Raw genomic sequence first — 21,429 nt, 5'->3', positions numbered from 1 at the left:
ATGATCTGCCACAACAACCCCCTAAATCAGGCATGTCCAAAGTCTGGTGCATGGGCCAAATGTGTTCGGTCCTGTGTTCAAATTGCCACCGGCCCGCTGGCCCCTTTCATAAAATCAATAATATGCGGCCCCCGGAGCACTTTATAAAAACTCTCTGCATAGTTCTTTATTGTGGTTAACCAAATTACATTTTCACATTCATCATGAAGAGGCACTACCAGAGGAGACATGCTATATACGACAAGCTAACTGGGGATGTGATTACTTGACAAACTGACAAGGAGTTTGGCAAAAAAACATTAAGATGTATTTGCTCTAAAAGGAGAAATAAAATAAAGTAAAATATTCACTAAACAGTTCATTTCAATTTAAATGCAATGCTACTAAAATGGTTAAAAGGATGTCTGGCCGAATGGTTGGCCCTCACACAATTCCACCTCACACAATTTGGCCTTTGTTGCAAAACGTTTGGACACCCCTACCCTAAATGAAGCTGCCAGAAAAAAATAAAATAAAACCTTTATGCTATCTTGTGGGGTCCAGATGACCCCCCCCTTACATTGACGTGTTCTCCCTACCACGACAAAGGTGGATAAAGGTGGAGAGGATTTCATGTAATCCATGGACACCAGTGAAGATCACAAATCATTGAAGAAAAAAGGTTCAGCGCACTGTCTAGTGGGTCTAGATGACCCAACTCCCAACGTTAACGTGCATGTTAACGTTGGTAGTGGGCACATCTGGACCCCACAAGATAGCATAAGGGATAACACGTACAAGGGCCGACTTATTTTAGTTAAAGCATGACAGCCTTTCTTCTGCATCTTCATCTTTACAGACTAATCAGAATGGTTATTTTTCCTGAAACCTTAACTGTCTGTCAAAGAGCAGTACAGAATCAAAGCCAAAACTTTATGAACAGACACATAATCACTGGAAGAATAAAACGCTGTGAGTGACAAAATTTTGATGCGTTTGGCCAAAATAACATTTAGAAAGTGGAGATGAGCCATATGATTAAATCGTTTTATCACATTCATGTGTTGAGGGAGGGAGCCAACAGGAACTCATCTGCTACAGCCAGGCACCGACACAAATGTGGGGTCCAGCACCGACTGTTCTGCTCGATTGCAATACTGTACATCACTGAGCGAGCTCATGTGACAAACGCCAGGGGAAATGACACATTCCACAGCAAATGTGAAGAAATTCAAACAAAGTTTTCTCTTTCTAAACTCTAATTGATGGATGAAGTTAGTACAAACGAGAAACAACTTGAGTTGCTGTTGAGAACAGATTAACCACATTAAAGAGTCACTCCGACGAAGAATGTGTTTTTGCTGTTTTTAACATGTCCTTGTGGCATTTTTCTTATGATACTAGGAAAATTAGGCAAAAATTATGTAGATAAATATTCCAACATTCAAACTGTTGTAAAACAGGGGCAGATGAAAAAATGTTGTTTAAAAAAGATGGTATTTGTGGTGTAGACCAGTGTTCCCCAACCTTAATGCGGCTGTGGACCAGTAAACCCCCTGGCGATTTTACCGGGCTCGACAGAAAGGGATGGGGGTTGCCGGGGATGCTTAATTTTGGTCCGATCACAACATATTCTGCCAATGAATGTTGTGGGTTCTATGTAAACAGGCACCATGTGTGAGAAATCACCTGTTGCAATAAATTCATAATTTAAGCAGGACTCCTGGTCACCTACTGTTTTTTTTTTTTTTTTTTTTTTTTTGTCTTGAAGTCGTAGCTCGTTCTTCCATCTGGTCCTCTGTCCCTGCACTTATTCCTTTTTTTTTTAAACTTGTCCTGTCCATCAGCTGGGCAAACAGATGAGAGCTGAAGGCCTTTTGTGTTGGACATATTTTACTTTAACAACAGGGGTTATGAATCTTCTGACAAACCAGGGGGGTGTTCCAGAAAGTAGGTTATGCTAGTTACCACGGTAAGTTTGAGGCTAAGGAAGTTGATAACCTCAGCTTTTGGTTTCAAAAATGGAGATATGTTTCAGGATATTTCAAGTTGCCATAGCAACTCATGCCCTGAACATGACCTGGTCTGGAGCAGGTTTAGTTGAAGGTTAGTTTGTTTTCAGAGAGGTGAAGGAGCATGACGTGTCCATTTGAAGATGACTGGCCAGCACTACGAAATGACCAACGCACTATATAGTGCACTATATTGTGAGTAGTTGAGGAATTCATTTAAAAAGTATTTTCCCTTCTATTGTATAATGAAATAGTTTACTTTGGACTGAATAGGATTCAATTTGCTTGTTTAACCCTTTAAAGCAGGGGTCCCCAATTCCAGGCCTCGAGGGCCGGTGTCCTGCTGGTTTTCCCCAAACCCCGCTTTATTTGCTGCTGATTTTCTTGATCAGCTGTGTTTAGCCAATAAGGAGCTTAGATGACAGGTTGGTTGGAAAACATTTAGGACACCTCCCCTCGAGGCCTAGATTTGGAGACCCCTGCTTCAAAGGGTTAAACAAGCAAATTGAATCCTATTGTATATTGAAAAAGTTTACTTTGGAATGAATAGAAGTAAAAATACTTCTAAATTAATTCCTTTACAACTCTATACAGTGCGTTCGCCATTACATAGTGCTAGCCAAATTTACAATTCAAAAATCGAGTACCCTATAAATTTCCCAGAAGTCCCATTGTAGTTTTTTCTTTGGCAAAACACACTTGAACCAGGTAATCGGCAGCAAGTAGATTCTTAAAAACCAGCAGGATGCCGGCCTTCGAGGCCCGGAGTCTGACTCCCCTGGTCTTAGCGCAACTCTGTCACAGAGAAAAGCAGCTTTGTATGGAGTCAATTCAGTCTCAATAATCAGAAATGCACACAACCTATTTCACAAATACACACGCTCTGATTCACAAATGTCATTTTATACAAACGTGAAAAATAAATTCGGAAATGCACACCCTGTGTTTCACACACACACACATTGTGTTTCACACATGCACACTAAATGTTTTACAAATGCACAATAACTGTTTCTCACAAATGTGCACAGTGTTTTTCTCAAAAACCTTTTAGAAATTCACAATAAATGTATCAGAAATGCACAGTAGGTGCTTCACAAACATGATTTTTAGGGACACATGTGATGTGAACTCACAGATCATTCGAATTGCAGACTGTGCATTCAAAATCCCGTTCTCGTTTGTGAATCTCCCCGTGTGTGTGAGAGATTTTTCTACGGTGAATATTGAGACTCATCTGACGGAGCAGGTCGACTAATCACACCATTGGCTAGTGAATCTGTCAATCAAACTCGTCGGCAAAGCAGGTGGGTTCGCTTTTAGCCAATCAAATGGCCCCTTACACTCCTCACTTCAAACTGACGAGGGAGGGAGCTGTTCGGCACAGCAGTTGAGAGGACGCGGGCGGCAAACATGGCGGAGAGGTCTTCCGAACGGGATCAGTCTCAGCCCGTAAGTAATGCATTTATTTGATCATTCCCTCGTTCTACGTCCTGTAATGTTATTGAATAATACGTCGAAGCGTTCTCCTTAGCCAAGTGGCATGTGTGTAAATGCTTTATGAACACTTCAGCCGAGCCAGTCGTCAGAGTACACCCACCGCAAATTAGCCTTGCTTCAGCTTAGCCTGTGCGGTCATATTTGTAAAATGGTTGAAAGCGGGGGGACATATGATGGTGTTGTCAAGTTTTATACTTGGCATACCACCAGCTCTTCACACAAAACGAGTAACTACAGCGTGGAGGCCTCGAAACAAACGTGCCGGCTTCCGACGCAAGTCGTCTGCCTCTCTGTGCGTGTGAGTGAAGCTGGTGGGACCAGCTAGCGGCTACTCTAGGTTCTTAACAGGAATCAGAAGAAACTAAGGGGAAAAACACGATTTACAGCAGCAAAAAGAAAGTTTAATAAAATTTATTGTCTGGACACGGCTGTGTTGTTGCACACCGATGCTATGCTAACTAGCTAGTTAGCTGTTCCATGCACGTGTTTCCTTGACGGTCCGGGTTAAAGTTACAGTTAAAGCACGGCATTGTGCTGAAAAGCCATCGAGAGATTTTTGTCAGCCACTATCTCTTTACTTCCAATGACGTAAAGACTAGAATCCTTAATATTATATTGTTTTTAGGCCGTTTTGTTAAGTAGTCACAGGAAAACAGGATGGGAGAAATCAGCTGTCAGCAGTGATAAGTGTAGAAACTAAGTACTAAATCCCCCTTCTCTACTACTTTCAAATCAGCTCAATTGTCCCGGATGTCAGACAAACGCATGTAAAGCCTTTCTTTAATGTTTATTTATTTTACAGGAACTATCGGCTCTGGCCGTTCGCACAGCTCAAGCTTTGTGTGATTTATTGGGCAAAAGGTTAGAAGCTCCAACTACATCTCAAGCGACTGGTCAGAGCATGCCAGGCTTGGCAGTAGGCAGCAGTCAGAGCACTGTATGCAGTTCTCCAACCGTGAGGCAGAGCATGAAAAGGTGATGCACTTTTAATTGAATACATTTTATACCACAGGGTAAAAAACTTTGAAAAATCTAATAACAATGATAGAGTTTACTAAATATTTGGTGATTATGTGGCTAAATGTTTAGAAAAAAAGGTACACATAGTTCCAAATATTAATTTTAAAAGATAATGTAAACAAACAATTTTATTTACACAACACTGATTATTGTGCTGTCAATTACATCTAACAAGCGATTAATTCATATGATTAGTCTGTAACATGTTTTTTTACTAGATGTAATGGGGAGTCTGTTTTTTTTCCCATTAGCAAGGGGCTCTTGACCAGAAAAGCATTGAAGACCCCTGTATCTCCAATATGAACAATAAAGAAAGTGCACTTGCTAACATAGACAACCTATTCCCTTATAGGACATTCCCACACATCTTCAGCAAGGCTGCTGATGGTCCAAAGGGGAAAAGGCGATTCTCTGCTCCTGCCACATCTCTTGTCAAAACATGTGTCTTCAATGTCTATGTTCTTCCAAGACCCACTGACTTCACACCAAAGAGCTCAGCAGAAGAATTACAGCTTGCCACTGCTGGCCTTGGAAGACGCATGATATCTCTAGCAGAGAACTGGGGACACAGTCAGGTAATTGGTTTATGCCTAATAATGAATACATAGAGATAATTTGCTGTGTTACGTTATTATTCTAATTTTTTTTTTCTTTTTAAGATTGAAGCTCAGCTTTGTGAGGTATTTCCCAAGTTAAACACATTGAAAGGAGGCTGGATGTTTTATAAATCCACAGGTAGGATTTTAAATATCCAGGGATTATTTTATTAAACGCTCCAAATGGAGCATCCTTGATTTAGTGGTAGAGCAGATGCCCCATCTATAAGGCTGGTGTCAGTTTCAACTTTAGTCTTTGGCCCTTGTTGATGCATATCACTCCCTGTTTCACCAGTTCGGTCTCCTATCAATTAAAGGCTTCAAAATGTATTCATTTTTTTCATGTATTTATTTTTGAAATAAAAGCTCTAGATAATGTCCTCCTTTTTATATTAACCATTCACACTAGTCGTGAATATTGAAAAGAAAATCCTGACAAAGACCTGCTTACCTGATAATTACTGCATGATTTATTTTATATTGGAAACTTTTTTTTTAATAGGTGGCAGTGGACGTCGTAAGCTGACATCAGTGTTACAAGGCCCTGAGGGGTACACCTTTGACACACTAAAAGGGGCATCTTGCAGCGGCAAGAACACTTTATTTTTAGTTCCGCTACAGGAGCAGCTATCTGTTCAACCACTTCCCTATGACTCTCCTGAGTTTGCCAAGATGCCAAAGGCAAACTGCATGAAATGTGGAATACTAATGCCTTTTCAGCTGTTATCGTTACATGTCGAGGAATGCAATGTAAGCTATGTAGCTTTCCTCCAATTTCTGTTAATTTTTTTTTTTGTTTTTTGAGTAAATGAATGAATGTATGTCAATAGGTCTAGCTCTTGTTTATTTTTTAAGGTGGATGATTTTGAGGCATCTCCTGATGAAGACAGCATAGTTAATGAAGATCCAGTTCTCTGTACTACAGCTGTCCAAGACCTTCATACCACTGAGAAAGGACAATCTACTGCCATGGAAAAAACCTGTGAGGTAATGGAGGCAAAAATTGCATTTTTTTTCCCCACCTTAGACACCAGTGTAGCATAAACATCACTTCATAATAATGTGAGGTGAAAGAAGTGATATTACCAAATATTTTCAAGGGACACGCACAATAAAACCAATTAAGATCAAAAACGACTTATAATTGCGTTTTTTAATTCTTAATTCTTAGGTTCATAAACTGAATTTTCTTTTTTTTTGGCAGGTTTGCCCGATCTGTCAGGCATCTTACCCTCATGATGACCTTCCGTTTCATGCCAGCACGTGTGGTGAAGGGTAAAAAGTTTTAATTGTCCATATCAGTGGTCCCAAGCCACAGACCAGTACTGATCAGTTGGCAATGGGCCGTGGAAGAAAACATTTATTATACCCATATTTTTTATTTTGTGCTAGACAAAATATATTTGAAAAATCTTTTATTTTGAAAATAATCAGATTCTCTTAGCTACACCTTCGATCACTTTAGCTGTAAAGTTTGGTCAGGGTATAAAAATGTCTAATTGAACGATAATTTATTCTGATAAATCTTGGTTATGAAAGTCAACAGGATTCTGTTACTTTTCAGTCCAAAAAAATACTGGAAACGACCTTTGAAAAAGAAACATTTTATTGTGAACAAAGCTGCAGCATAGAGCAAGATGATCCTTTAAACATTGTTTTTATTATGATTATTATAAAGTACTTGTTCGCTTATATATATTTTTTCAATCCGTGCTTTTTTTTTTTTTCAATGGCACCTGTAAGAAGGGTTAGGATTAGGCTAACACATGCCATCAACAACATTTAGCCGTGGATGCAGTTACAATGCATGTGGTCATTAGCCGCAGTTACATGGTCAAAATATCTTGATCAGATCAACGGTCGGGTTAAAATCCAACCGTGTACATGGGCACAGAAAACCTTTTTCCGATTAGATCATTCCAATTAATTTTGTCCATGGAAACTAAATTAAAGTTGTCCATGTAATGATCCAGATAAAACAGCAAAGAAGTGTGGTTCAGGTTTTCATTGTCTTTTTAAAAAAATAACATGTCTTTTCTGTGTTTCCCTTTTCTGTATGTTATTTTATATTTTTTTCTTAAGACAAGACATTGCAAATACTATGAGCAGGGAAGCAGCCAGTATGACAAGTGTTGAGGAATTGCCAGGACCCTCATTTCAGGGATTGTCAACCCCACCATCAGCTGGTAATTTATGCAGAACAAGTACAGTTAATGTGTTGTTTGAAACTGGATCATTTTCTTGTTTTAAATGTTTTATTTTTAAATAGAGATGGATATTTTTATATATATTTTTAATTATTTATTTATCCCCCTTATTGGTACACTTACGGTACCAATACTTAAGAGAAAAAAACAGCTGATTTGTATCACAAATATTGAACTGTAGCATACACTGGCTTAAATTAAGACTAACACCATTATTACCCCTTTAAAACACAAACCAGGAAAATATAAGGGGACTATTTTTACATATTTACTTTTTATATTTAAGGGAGAGGGCAAAGAGACAACTTCTGGCCTTGAGGGCCGCAATGTGTGCATGATTCCACACAGCCGTTCTACAACAAGAGTTCAACTTCGAGATTGTTCATAAAAATAATAAAACAAAAAACTAGTTGAAATGTATACATTTTCTAAGTAAAGTTCGATGTGACTATTGACCTACGTCCCGCCACGACTCCTGTCGGTGTAAAATATGAACAATATGTAATGAAGAATTGGCAAACAACAAAGTCTCAAATGTGGTGTGACTTTCAGAATAAACCCATATCGTTTGCCCAAAAGCATCCTGATCGAGATCAGGGTAAAAAGTTGTTCGTTGTTCAAAAGTTTTTCAAAACTATTGGAGAAGCGGATTAACTGCAGGTTAATTACAACATATTTGCTAGCTTTGTGGACTCTTGGAAAATAGTTCTCATCGGAACCCATTGAAATGATGGATATAAAAAAATTAATGTCTCTTCCACTTTAACAACAAGTGAAATGATGCCATTCACTGGAAACACCAGGTTTTCCAAAGGGTGTTGCAGCTCCCTGTGTTTTCATTTCTGTGGGAACTGATCCCACTGGCTTTTTGAGTGGGAAAGGTGGCTGACCCCTGGGCTATAATAACATTTACCAATTGTATGTTTAACTGAATAACAAATAAACACTAATTAAAAATTTGTATTTGCTTAAAATGTAGGGGTTGCAAAACTTCGCTGATAGAAATTATCCTAACTAATTATATGATTTACTACATTTTCAGCATGGGAGAAGGAAGAAGACCCCAAGGAAGCATGTCAATTGTTCAGACAACAACTACTGCTGCGTTACTCAAAATGCCCACACCTCTTGCTGTCAATCAACATGTTTGATTCAGAAGAAGACAAGGACCGTTCATTTATAGAATTCTACAAAAGGAATAATGTCGAATGGGCAGCTCCTTTCAAGTGCATGCTGACAGGTATTTCATACCCCAAATTGTGAAATTGCTGAAATGAATTTTGAGTGTTTTCCTTGCTTTTGCGATGGAAGTCCAATGCATGCACCTTAATTCCCAGACCTATATTTCTGTCTAGGAGATGCAGCAATTGGTGAAGGGGTCACACGACATGTCTTGTCAATGGCCATGCAGAAATTGACGACTGGTTTCAGTATTAATTTAGGTTTGTATATGTTGGTGAACTAACAGAAGGTTTGAAATATTTGGAATATCTTATGTTAAAATCCATTAAATTAAAATAAACTGTAGAAGTTCTGACTTGTCTACAAGTCTCCTGCTGTCACAACAGCACTGACCTGCCCATTTTACACCTCTGTCTGAATTCTTCACCTCACTTTCTCAATAGATGGCTTGTTTAGACAGATTGCTATGTTTAAAAGGTGTGTAGTATTTTTTTTAAATTAACCAAAATTCTTGTATTTTAAGGATCCGCCAGTCTTACACCCCTTTTTGAAGGGGAAAGAGACCATCTAGTTCCCTCAGCTGCTGGGGTGCTACGGGAATGCAAGCTGTTTGAGATGGCAGGTCGGATTATTGGACATAACTTCTTTCATGGTGGGTCCGGTTTACCAGGACTTAGTATGGCTGTCGTGACTCTACTGACTGGGGGTGACATTGACACGGCAGTAGCAGCTCTGACCATAGAGGATGTTGCCGATATTGAGCATCGTGAAACTATTGCTTTGGTAAGTTAAGCAGTTTAAGGTTTGCAACAATGTACCACAGGGCAGCAGCACATTTGTGGTGTACATAACAAATTGATGAAAAATCATTGGTCATTGTTGAAGTATGCTTTTTGTGTCCCTATGTTGGCTATAAATTTATTTTTTCTGGACTGTATGAAGGGAACTGTAATACTTAATTCCTATACCATTTTTGTGATGTCTGTAGCTCAAGAAACCGGAACTTACAGTGGAAGAAATCACCCGTGTGAGTGATCTTTGCCTGTCCTGGTATCAGCCTACTCCGAATTCCACCAATCACGACTTGCTGTTTCAGCTGCTGCTTTCAAAGGCTGTAAGCATTTTACATTGAGACGAGATACTGCTGACGTGACGCTGATCATTATATAAATCAAACTTGTTAACATGACCCTCTAACAGTTTTGGTGTCAGACCAGGCCATCGTCTCTATGGAGTTAAAACGGCCGGCCTTGTGGAGGATGCTAAGCCTCTTACTGTTAAAAACCACCTTCTGTTATGTCACTATTTTCCAGGTACTTCACAATGGAATGCAGCCAATTAAGCAGATCCGGAAAGGTCTTAAAGATACTGGAATCTGGCCACTTATTTTAGCCAGACCAGATGTCCACTGTATACTGTTCCCCAGGGAGGCAAGTGTGGAACTTAGCTCACAGGTAACTTTGCTTGTGTTTTTAGTGGAATGATTTCTGGCTTTTGATTTTAAAGACTCAAGTAATTTTTTTGTTTCCAATGCTGCATGGTGAAAGATGCGTCAGAATGATCGAACAATACCCTGTTCCTTAAAATCTGCAGAGACTAACTACTGTTACAGGACTTAAATCCTGTGGTCAAGATGACTACTAGAAAATAAAAAATCAACATCAGTCCCATTACGATTATCTTTCACGCTATCCAAAAAAATATTTACAATGGTCTTTTAGTTGAGTTTTTTAGTATTTGCGATATCTGCTCTCCGCATTTGACCAATCCCCTGGGGGAGCGGTGAGCTGCAGACACAGCTGCGCTCTGGAACCATTTAGTGGATTAAAACCCGCAATCCAACCCCTTAATACTGAGTGTCAAGTAGGGAGGCATTGGGTTCCATTTTTAGTCTTTGGTATGACTCGGCCTAGATTTGAACTGTTTACCTTACAGTCCCAGGGCGGACAGTCTGCGACAAGGCCACTAAGCTGGTTTAAATGCTGGTTTATTATTTAAATTGCAAGGACAGTTTCTGCAGGGCAGCAGCAATTCATTAGAAATTCGCCTCTGAGTTGTGGGCATGACTGTTGGCACGGAGTAAGCGAGCCTTCGTTACCCTAAATCCTTTTGTTCAAACATTCTCCCGCTAGCTTACAACCAAACATCTTAAACCTAACGTTACTGGTGGAACAAAAGTGGTGAGCAATATTAGAGCTATGCAAATGGTTTTTAAACAGATAGCTGGTCGGATGAGGAAAATTAAGATGTTTGTCTACAGGTGGATGAATCATTATGGTGCAGAGCAGGGAGTTTTTGGTCTGCTGACAATGCCAGCCGTTACAGCTTGAAGCCTTTTCCAAATACATTTTTTGTGCTCCTGATTCACAATTTGAATAAAGAAATAATCAGATGTCTTTGTCAAAAAAAAATCCAGAAAAATCACATTGTTAAAATTTGTGTAAAATATGGTGAAATTATTTGCTCACCTAAACCAAGCAGTATTTCTGGCTTTCACAGACTTGCAACTTATGTAAGAAGCCCTTTCATTTTTAAATGGGAGCACTTGTACATTTTGTAGCTGGCTAAATACTTTTTTGCCCCAATGTATTTCCCCAGCAGTTAATTCTGCTTTACTGATGCCCTGTGACTGTAGAATGTTATCTTAAATATGTTGTACACAGTAACACTAAGAACCTTTAAATTTTTTTTCTGATAACCTGTAGACCATGATAGAGAGCATTTGCTGGCCACAATCTATTTGTGACAGTGATGAAGATGACGAGGAGCCTGTTCCATTGAAGGACATCAGTACAGTGACTGGGTTCCTAAGGAAATTCATTGAGGAAGGTAATGGTCTCATACTCATTGCATCTCGATTAGCTTCTTGATGTTTTTGTCCTAGGAGGGATAGTGATGATGGTAATGTCAATGCAAATTTGATGAAACTTACACGTTTTTGGTGCAAGTGTAATACATGCAGAAGTGTCACATAGTTCGATTGTTCTCTTCCACAGCATCACCGAAGGTTCTGTGCGACCTTATGAAGTTCTGGGTGGGATGGGAGCACCAAACGAGGAGCCTATATGTAAAGGTAGTGCGCTCAACCTACCCAGTTGCTCACACCTGCCTATACACGTTGGAGCTTCCGAGTCACTACAGCACCTACAAAATGTTTAAAGAGGATATGATCATGGCTCTAAGTTCAATCAGCTCAGGATTTGGGAAAGTGTAATAAAAGTTTACTGTTATTGCTTGAAGTTCTTTGTCTAGCACTTTAAAATGTTAACTGCCCTTGTTAAGGCAATTTTAAATTGGGCCACCTCAGTGTTTTAAAACGAGCTGTTATTATACTGCAATTGTTGTGAAGACTGTACAACGAATAGTTAATTGTAATAAAGTTTTGTCAAGACTTTCCTGTGTATTACTTTCACAGACAACTGTAAATCAACTACCACAAAGTTCAGTGGAGAAATTTGCATCACTTTGCTCTGTACCCCTTTCCATATTAGATTAATTCAGTGGTTCCCAAACTGGGGGGCGCGCGGAGGTATTGCAGGGGGGGCGCGGTGGTTTTTTTTTCATACTTTATTGACAAACAACATAATACAATAACAATGTGAATGTCTCAGGGGGAATTGAAATGTATACATATTGCAGAAAAATATAAGAAATAAAACAAAGTATATAAATATGTTCACATACATATACAACATAAGACAAAAAGAATTATTACTTCAAAAATCTTTGGGGTTTCATAAATTTTAAATCTTTCAAAAATTAAATTAGTTCGAATTGCTTTTTGTTTTTGTAGATGTTTGATAATGGTACATTACTGATTGATTTCACTCAAAAACTGCTGGAATTTAGGTTTGGAGTTTGACCATTTGGCTTTATGGATATGGAATTTTGCCAATAATAAAAACAATTGTATAATGAAGATACAATCTTTGTCTACTTTGACATTAAGGTAACCCAGAATAATGTCTTTATCTAAAAATGTAACAGTTTGTTTAGTTATATTTCCAATATAGTTTCCCACTTCAATCCAAACCTTATTTGTATGTCTGCAGTCCACAAACAGATGATAAATAGTTTCCTCCTCAGTTCCACAGAATGAACAAAACAGGTCCATGTCCACAGTATAACTACTCAAAGTTTTTTTGGTAGGATATATACAATGCAGTATTTTGAAGGACACCTTTTTTATTTTGTTATTTAGACAGTATTTAATAATAGTCCAAACATAAGTCCATTTTATGTCCACACATTTGGATTCCCAATAAAACCTCCCAGCAGGTAAGGTTGTGGTATAAAAGATTTCTTATTTGTTTATTGGAAACTGAATTAACACAAATATCCACATTGTCCCAAAAAATTGTCTGGGTTCTTAATTGACTTGTGTTCTAAATCCCTTTAAACAGTTGAAGTAGACTGGTTGGAACGGCATTTAACACTATTGCATATTCTCTGGGTGGAACAGGAATACCGAATTTTAAAAGAAATTCTTCATATGTCAGAAGATGTCCATGAGAATTAAAAAGTTGTCTGATTAAAACAATATCATTATCATACCATCTAGGAAAAATGATTTCTTGTATTGTACATTACTGTTATTCCAAATAAAACAAGTTGTTGAAGAATTACGTTTATAAAGAGTTTCCAGGCCAGCAGGGCTTCTTTGTAAAAGTTTTGTGGGTAATTTTTCAATTTTACAATTACATTTTAGCAAGAATTTAATGCCTCCCATTGTGTCAAATATATATTTGGGAAATGCATTCCAGATATTGTCTTCCCCTTTCAATAAATTACTTAACCACTTTATTTTAAAGAGTTGTTTTAAGTTTCAAAGGTTAATACATCCATGCCCCCATGTTTTCTGGTGTTACACAAAACATTTTTCCTTAATGACATTTTTTCCTCCAAATAAAATCAAATGTTTTGTTAGGTTACAGATGTGTTTCTAAAGACAGAGACACAGACAGATCTAGAGATTCCTTCAGCTTTAGATAACAGAATTCTACCGTTCAGAGAAAGATTTCTCATTAATCACATGTTATAAGGAGCGGTGGAGTTTAGAAACAAAAGATTTGTATGTTTGTGTCAGTGTGGGGGGGCTCGAAAATATTCTAATCTTCAGAAAGGGGGGCCCTGCAGAAAAAGTTTGGGAACCACTGGATTAATTGAAATTTACTAATCTGCGGTTGCATTCAAATTAAATACAAAAGCAAGTGACGTTCACCTACAAATAAAATCTGATGAAGGCGACTGGCCCTTCCTGGACAGACCATCCGTGTTGTTGGACCAGTCCAGTTTATAGATGCAGTGGTACGTTACCTCAAGATAACCTCACCGTCAAATTCATACAACTCCCTGCTCAGCCCACAAATCATTTTGCAGACATGTGCTGCTAAACTATTGTCCAGGTCACCCTTGCAAAGAAGACTCTTATCTCTGGGTTTGGTTAAAAACAAGATGTTCATACAAACAAAGTGCACACAATCAATCCCCCTTTATTGCAGAGTAAAATTCAGTGAAAACATGAACAAAACAAATGTGAGATCTGATTTGAATTATATTTCAACGGAAAATGTATTTTATACCACCCTGACATAATGAAGTCCCTTGAACAATACAGTATTATTTGAACTTTGTCGTCCTCTCCTCAGTCTCTCTCCTTCTGTTAAATATGTAGCCTACATTAAGTTCTCTACATACTGGACAGTGTGAAGATAAAGGTCCACTCCAAAACAGTCTGAATGTTGCAATGGGTTGATGTTGTCCTGCAGTTCCAACATTTGTGGACCCGAAAGAGGACTGTCAAACACCGGGACATTGATCCCAGGATGAGGTTCAGCCATGTATCCACTCTCCTCCCATTCAATCTCTGGAACCTGTGTACCCTGACCAAAAAAAAAAGTTTTTACATACAGTTTTTATGTTTAAGATTATGTAGACACAGTGTCCTAATGATTACATTGTTGCTGGCAGGCAAAACATCAGATCTCCATTACTGAATTTATTTTTTTAATTAGTCATCCCTAACAAAGTAGTGAGATTAGTACATCTGATAGCTCATAATTTTGCGGTTCATTTTTGAAAATTCATTGTAATTTCATGACACAGTTCTTGATACAATTCACTTTAGTCAAAGTGCACACAAATCAGTAGTACAGTATAGTGACATTAAATGAAGCATTTACCTGGGGATCAGAAACAGGGTTCTGGGCCAAGCCCAACTGCCACAGCTGATTTGGGGTCATGTTGTGCTCTGTCCTGATTGGATGGCTGTCCCACGCGTCACTAAAGACATCCAAACTGGCCTGAATGCGTGGTAAGAAAATATAGTGGCAGCAGAATAAGTGAAGGATGTTGCTGATGTTGAGCAAGTCTTGGTCCTCAAGGGAGTGCAGGATATTGTAATATAAGCCAGTGACACTCATGAAGACATCACACCAGAGACGCTCAATCCTGTATTTGGAAGGAAACAAAAAGAAATGCTATTATATTGTCATTTCTTTTTAATACATCATTTAATTCTATGTATATATAAATACTTCCAAAACTTGGTTTAACTCACCGTTGATTGTGTACACTTTTTCCTGCAATGAAGCTGTTTGTGTCGGTTCCACGTACTGTGAACATTAACTCTGCTATGCCCACATTTTCTCCTCCATGATCTCCTCTCACCCTGGCAATAACATGAAAATCATGTCTCAAACGCATAACTACAAAAGCATTGCCAATACGGTACACATCAATTTGACTGTTTTATGTAATTTTTCTTGTTTATGTTGACAATAAGTTGAATTTCTAAGTTAAGAAATTACAGGAAAGGGGTTACATGTATCATTGGGTGAAAAAATTGAGAAGAGAGAGAGAGAGACTGTTAAGGGGGGTCTAAAATGTTATTAATGGGCGAAAAGTGAGTCTTAGAGTAGCCTTTGTTTTTGGAGAAGATTCTAAAAAAGTTGTTATATTTTTTTACAAATAACCATGAACTTATACTGCCTGATTTGTAAATAAAATATTTCTTTATGAATAAAAAGAATACCTCAGAGGAAAGCCATGCTCATTCACAGCTTCATTGAAGAAGGCCAAGTGGGTGTCTGCCCGGTTGTTGTCTGCTACCTTCAGGTACATGATCTATGGATGACAAGTACAAATACAATTGACAAATATTTATGGGTGCAAAAATGCTTAATGTCCACGTGACAGGTACAACAGTAATACAATAGCATGATGAATAAAGAAATTCAGTCATATTTGGTAAACTGTATTGTCAGTGTGGAATTTAGTTCCAAGTTAAATCTTGCAGAATGAACAAATGCATTCTTCATTTTTTGCACTACAGTTTTTAATCCTGCTACTGATGGCATGCTGTGAATTTCTGCAGTATCATGTTAATCTCGAAATAACTCTGAATTTATGACCCCACTTTGGTAGAAATGCATCTTTATATTTTTTACTTTTCCCGCCCATAAGCTAAAATGTATAATTTTTTGTGGAACATTAACAACAGTTGTTTCTTTTCCGTGGTATGTCTTTTGACACTTCGCCCCTGCACCTATGTTGTTTTCATGTATTTTTTTTCTATATTAAAATGAGGTTTCATATTCTATCATATTCATTTTTCTAAAATTTTTACAATTATAGTTAGGACAGGTCTTAAGCTAGCAAAGTCACTGAAGGAGCAGTTAAAATGAGGAGCTAAATCTTCATCACGCGACAGACTCACAGTGGGATAAAAAGAGCGTGTAATAGTATGTATGATAGTTGCTCATAATGGTCGCTCATGCCCGGTCAAACACAACAAACTGCATGTCTTCTTTCATGTTTATCTCATGACAGGTGGCGCAAGCAACATTAATTTACAAGCTGATTCAGGGCAAATTTGACCATTTCTGAATAAATAGACAAGAAAAGGGTCACCCATGTTCAAGTCCAACTTCCTACATTTATTGAGAAACAGCATAAGAAATATGCTGAAAATAACGTGCATTTCTGGCTTTTTTAATCACAATCCCACTGTTCATTTGAGCCACCATTTATTGCTCAGAGCAAAGTTTAAACTTCTTGCTCCTGATGGGATAAAAAAAAAAAAGAAGATCACTGCTATACTTCAAAAGATAAGTTGATAAACAATTAAACCATGTTCCTAAAATAGAAGAGACAAAGCTTAAGATTTGCAACTTTTTGGTCCATGACAATGAAAAGTCCTACCTTTCTTGAAAAGCCATCTATTCCACCAAAGATGACAAAATTGTACCTGTTAAAAACAAACAATGTAACTGTATGCAACACAACTCAAAATAGTACACAAAATCTACCTAAGTCTCACTATACAATCAGTTGCTAAGTAAGCAGAACAAACTCAGTGTATTTTACTCCAATTCAATGCGATCTACTACTCTGGTTGTCTTGTTCACTTCTTGTTCTGTCAGTTACACTCAGACGTACCTGATGAGCTTATGATTGGTGTCGATGTGCACCATATACTTTGGAAAAGGAACGGTGTACGTCCTCCTAACCACACATCCCAGACGCGTCATCCTGGCAAGTACACCACCACTGTCCACACGATGCATAGATCCATACAGTCGATCCCACTGCACTCTGTGTCCCTGTGCAAGTAGAGCCCCTCGGATTACCCTGTACCCAGCGTCTGGCATGGTGCTCTTAATTGCCGTGACCAAGGCGTCTAGCTCATCATCACTGCATTTACTGTATGTGGCAGACACAGATATATTATTTTCGGACATCCGTCTAAATAGGGTTGCTCTGGACACACCAAGGAGTTTGGCAATAAAACTTGTTGGCAGACCCAATTCCACAAGATGTTCAAGAGTCTCTGGTGACACTACCAATCGTGGACGTCCACGAGACCCACTTTCAAAGTGTACTGTTATAATTGTCCTCTGATTGTCTCTTTCCTGCTGGATAATAGTATTCAGATCTGAAAGAGTAGAAAATATATCCTCGTCTACATCAACAATGTCCCCTAGAGCACTTAATAAAACTAAATAATGGTGACAGGCAAACTGCAGGCCTTCCATATCAACAGGTTGCCTCTCCAAGATGCATGACAGTCGATGATGCAGCCTTTGAAAGATGTCACGCTTCAGTAATTCCTAGAGAATAAATAAAAACATGACAAACATGGATTAAATAATTTAGCTGGCTGAGATAAAATTACATAACTTTCAAATATTTGAAAGGGGACTTTTTTTTTAAACACTCTTGTTATGATAATTTGAGTTTGTAGTGAAGAACAGCTTGAAAAAAAGCAGAGACAAGACACTGATCACAGGAAGCCTGTGTGTAATACAGTAACTTCACTGCTGACAGCTGATTTCTCCCATCCTGTTTTCCTGTGACTACTTAACAAAACGGCCTAAAAACAATATAATATTTGGGATTCTAGTCTTTACGTCATTGGAAGTAAAGACATTTAGTGGTTGACAAAATCTCTCGAGGGCTTTTCAGCACAATGCCGTGCTTTAAAAAAATTCGAAGCTTCATTCAGTGGATTCACGTCTGTAATCATATCTCGAAAATGCTGTTTGTTTTAGGAATGGCATATCCGGGAAATGAAAATAGTCTAACTTTAACCCGGACCGTCAAGGAAACACGTGCATGGAACAGCTAACTAGCTAGTTAGCATAGCATCGGTGTGCAACAACACAGCCGTATCCAGACAATAAATTTTATTAAACTTTCTTTTTGCTGCTGTAAATCGTGTTTTTCCCCTTAGTTTCTTCTGATTCCTGTTAAGAACCTAGAGTAGCCGCTAGCTGGTCCCACCAGCTTCACTCACACGCACAGAGAGGCAGACGACTTGCGTCGGAAGCCGGCACGTTTGTTTCGAGGCCTCCACGCTGTAGTTACTCGTTTTGTGTGAAGAGCTGGTGGTATGCCAAGTATAAAACTTGACAACACCATCATATGTCCCCCCGCTTTCAACCATTTTACAAATATGACCGCACAGGCTAAGCTAAAGCTAAGCTAATTTGCGGTGGGTGTACTCTGACGACTGGCTCGGCTGAAGTGTTCATAAAGCATTTACACGCATGCCACTTGGCTAAGGAGAACGCTTCGACGTATTATTCAATAACATTACAGGACGTAGAACGAGGGAATGATCAAATAAATGCATTACTTACGGGCTGAGACTGATCCCGTTCGGAAGACCTCTCCGCCATGTTTGCCGCCCGCGTCCTCTCAACTGCTGTGCCGAACAGCTCCCTCCCTCGTCAGTTTGAAGTGAGGAGTGTAAGGGGCCATTTGATTGGCTAAAAGCGAACCCACCTGCTTTGCCGACGAGTTTGATTGACAGATTCACTAGCCAATGGTGTGATTAGTCGACCTGCTCCGTCAGATGAGTCTCAATATTCACCGTAGAAAAATCTCTCACACACACGGGGAGATTCACAAACGAGAACGGGATTTTGAATGCACAGTCTGCAATTCGAATGATCTGTGAGTTCACATCACATGTGTCCCTAAAAATCATGTTTGTGAAGCACCTACTGTGCATTTCTGATACATTTATTGTGAATTTCTAAAAGGTTTTTGAGAAAAACACTGTGCACATTTGTGAGAAACAGTTATTGTGCATTTGTAAAACATTTAGTGTGCATGTGTGAAACACAATGTGTGTGTGTGTGAAACACAGGGTGTGCATTTCCGAATTTATTTTTCACGTTTGTATAAAATGACATTTGTGAATCAGAGCGTGTGTATTTGTGAAATAGGTTGTGTGCATTTCTGATTATTGAGACTGAATTGACTCCATAGCTTTGCGCCATTATGCAACACTTTACGGTAATATCATGTTCATAAATCAATAACGCTGCTTTTTCTCCGCATCAGAGTCAGCTCATTCACGTTGATTGTGTACACAGTGTAAGAGTTACGGTAGGTTAAAGAACATGTTGTTTCTGTGTTACTGGTGACATCTCCAGAGTTAAAGGGTTTAACAGGCTGAACAAATCCCGCCCCAGTTACTTTCTTTTTTAAACTGGCTTCAAACTGGAAGTCAAGAGGTTGTTTGTGTACTTTCCCCCAAAGGATAAACAGTTTTCAAAGGGTGTCTAAAGCAATAAATATCCCAGCATGTCGAACAAACATGACGCCTTTGAACGTGCACCCCATCCCACCCCCCCGCCATCCATTTGACAAATTTTTCTTCACTTACTCCTCAATCAGAACACAACCGCGTTTGTGTCGTTTCCCCCCACAAGGCTATAGAAAGGAAACCGAACGAAATGCAAAGAGACTCGTTTTCTCCAAAACAAATAAGCAGCACAACACAGCAAAACCTCCCTATGGGAAAGCCTTGAAATGGATTATCTGTCTTTAAACACCCACACTGCTTTCTCTATTTCTCTCTCCTCAGTTCTCGACATCTCCTGTTCTGTGATCCAAATTATAAATCTCAACTGGAGGGTGAAAGATAAAAGTTCCCACAGGAAAATGGCTTTTTATATAAAGAACAGAGCAGCGGCGTGCTTGTAGAGGCAGCACGGGAAGATGCAGAGGTGATTTCATCGACTAAATCAATGCAGCTTTCACATGCGTAGTTGAAAAGTTGGTTGTGTGCCTCAGAAGCTCTGCAAAGTTTTTTTAAACTCTGATTTTGAGTGCTTTTGCTTGACTAAACTGGATTAACGTTTGTGTTGTTGCTGGACGGCTGCTTCCGATGGTGGCAGTTGGCAATTTGATGAAAAATAACACTCAAAATGGTAAAATATTCTAAATGATTTATGGCAGACCTCTTGATTCAACTCTATTATATTGTTTAAATGATTAAATCTAAATAACTATAGATGAAAGACGTTGAAGGAGAACCTGTTACATTTCCTCATTTATACCCTCTTTTTGGGGGCCTCCATTTTTTTTCTCTTTTCAGAATGACTTAAAATCTGTGTTCTTAAAAATAGGAGATTCCTTTTAATTTAGCTCAAAAAAGAACTAATCATGCAACTCTGTCATGAGTATAACATCAATTTTTATTGGCATATTTTACATTTTGTTGTTCTCCTGCAAATGTTTTCAATTTGTGCCAAGATTACAGTAATTTAAGTACATTTTTTGGATTTTCTTTTGTTTTTTATAATTACAATGTTCAACTCCACTACACTCACCAGTCACTTTAAAAGGTACACCTGTCCAGATTTCTAATCAGCCAATCACACGGCAGCAGCTCAATGTATTTAGCCATGTAGACGTGGTCAAGACGATCTGCTGCAGTTCAAAGCGAGCATCAGAACAAGGAAGAAGGGGTTGTTGGTGTCAGACGGGCTGGTCTGAGGATTTCAGATAATGCTGATCACCTACAACCATCTCTAGGGTTTAATGGTCAGAAAAAGGGAAAATATCCAGGTTTTGTTGATGCTAGAGGTCAGAGGAGAATGATCAGACGGGTTGCAGCTGATAGAAAGGGAACAGTAACTTAAAAACTACTGGTTACAACTAAGGTCTGCAGAAAAACATATCTGAATGCGCAACACGTCCAACCTTGAGGCAGATGGTCTACAGCAACAGAAGATCACACCGGGGGCCACTTTTGTCTGCTAAGAACAATAAACTGAGGCTACAATTCACACAGACTCACTAAAGCTGGAAAATAGAATATTGGAAAAACGTTTCCTGGTGGGATGAGTCTCATTTTCTGCTCCCACATTTGGATGGTCGGGTTCTAATTTGGCATCAACACCATGAAAGCATAGAACCATCCTGCCTTGTATCAAGGGTTTAGAGTGATGGTGGTGGTATCATGGTGTGGGAGATATTTTCTTGGCATACTATGGACTCCTTAGTAACAATTAAGCACAACAGCACAGCCTACCTGAGTATTGCTGTTGACCATGTCCATCCCTTTCAGACCACAGTGTACCATCTTCTGATGGCTACTTCCAGCAGGATAAGGCGCCATGTCATAAAGCTGGAATC

General features: G+C 38.8%; 2 protein-coding genes across 3 annotated transcripts; one reads left to right on the top strand and one right to left on the bottom strand.

Moving 5' to 3' along the window:
* The first annotated feature begins 3,399 nt into the window (after positions 1 to 3,399).
* On the top strand, positions 3,400 to 11,890 carry LOC105356421. 2 transcript variants are annotated; one of them, XM_023966346.1, is made up of 15 exons: positions 3,400 to 3,443; positions 4,294 to 4,466; positions 4,864 to 5,086; positions 5,171 to 5,246; positions 5,610 to 5,857; positions 5,963 to 6,094; positions 6,312 to 6,382; positions 7,190 to 7,293; positions 8,357 to 8,554; positions 8,670 to 8,756; positions 9,020 to 9,279; positions 9,485 to 9,523; positions 9,810 to 9,950; positions 11,202 to 11,325; positions 11,493 to 11,890. In XM_023966346.1, exons 1-15 carry the CDS (start codon positions 3,405 to 3,407, stop codon positions 11,708 to 11,710), a joined length of 2,133 nt encoding a protein of 710 aa, XP_023822114.1. In that variant the 5' UTR covers positions 3,400 to 3,404; the 3' UTR covers positions 11,711 to 11,890. The 2 variants fall into 2 exon arrangements, with proteins under 2 accessions (XP_023822114.1, XP_020567333.2); XM_020711674.2 differs by having other exon boundaries at positions 9,485 to 9,610.
* A 2,506-nt stretch (positions 11,891 to 14,396) lies between these two features.
* LOC111949315 lies at positions 14,397 to 18,672 on the bottom strand. Its single transcript, XM_023966345.1, has 6 exons — positions 18,639 to 18,672; positions 16,936 to 17,606; positions 16,699 to 16,744; positions 15,530 to 15,621; positions 15,056 to 15,166; positions 14,397 to 14,946 (listed from the first exon to the last, which is right to left on the bottom strand). The coding sequence occupies exons 2-6, from the start codon at positions 17,529 to 17,531 to the stop codon at positions 14,640 to 14,642; spliced, it is 1,152 nt and encodes a 383-aa protein (XP_023822113.1). The 5' UTR covers positions 17,532 to 17,606; positions 18,639 to 18,672; the 3' UTR covers positions 14,397 to 14,639.
* Between the last annotated feature and the right edge of the window lie 2,757 nt (positions 18,673 to 21,429).

This window comes from Oryzias latipes, chromosome 18 (genome assembly GCF_002234675.1).
Source record: "Oryzias latipes chromosome 18, ASM223467v1".
Lineage (NCBI taxonomy): Eukaryota > Metazoa > Chordata > Actinopteri > Beloniformes > Adrianichthyidae > Oryzias > Oryzias latipes.
This window is presented reverse-complemented; position numbering and strand designations above follow the sequence as displayed.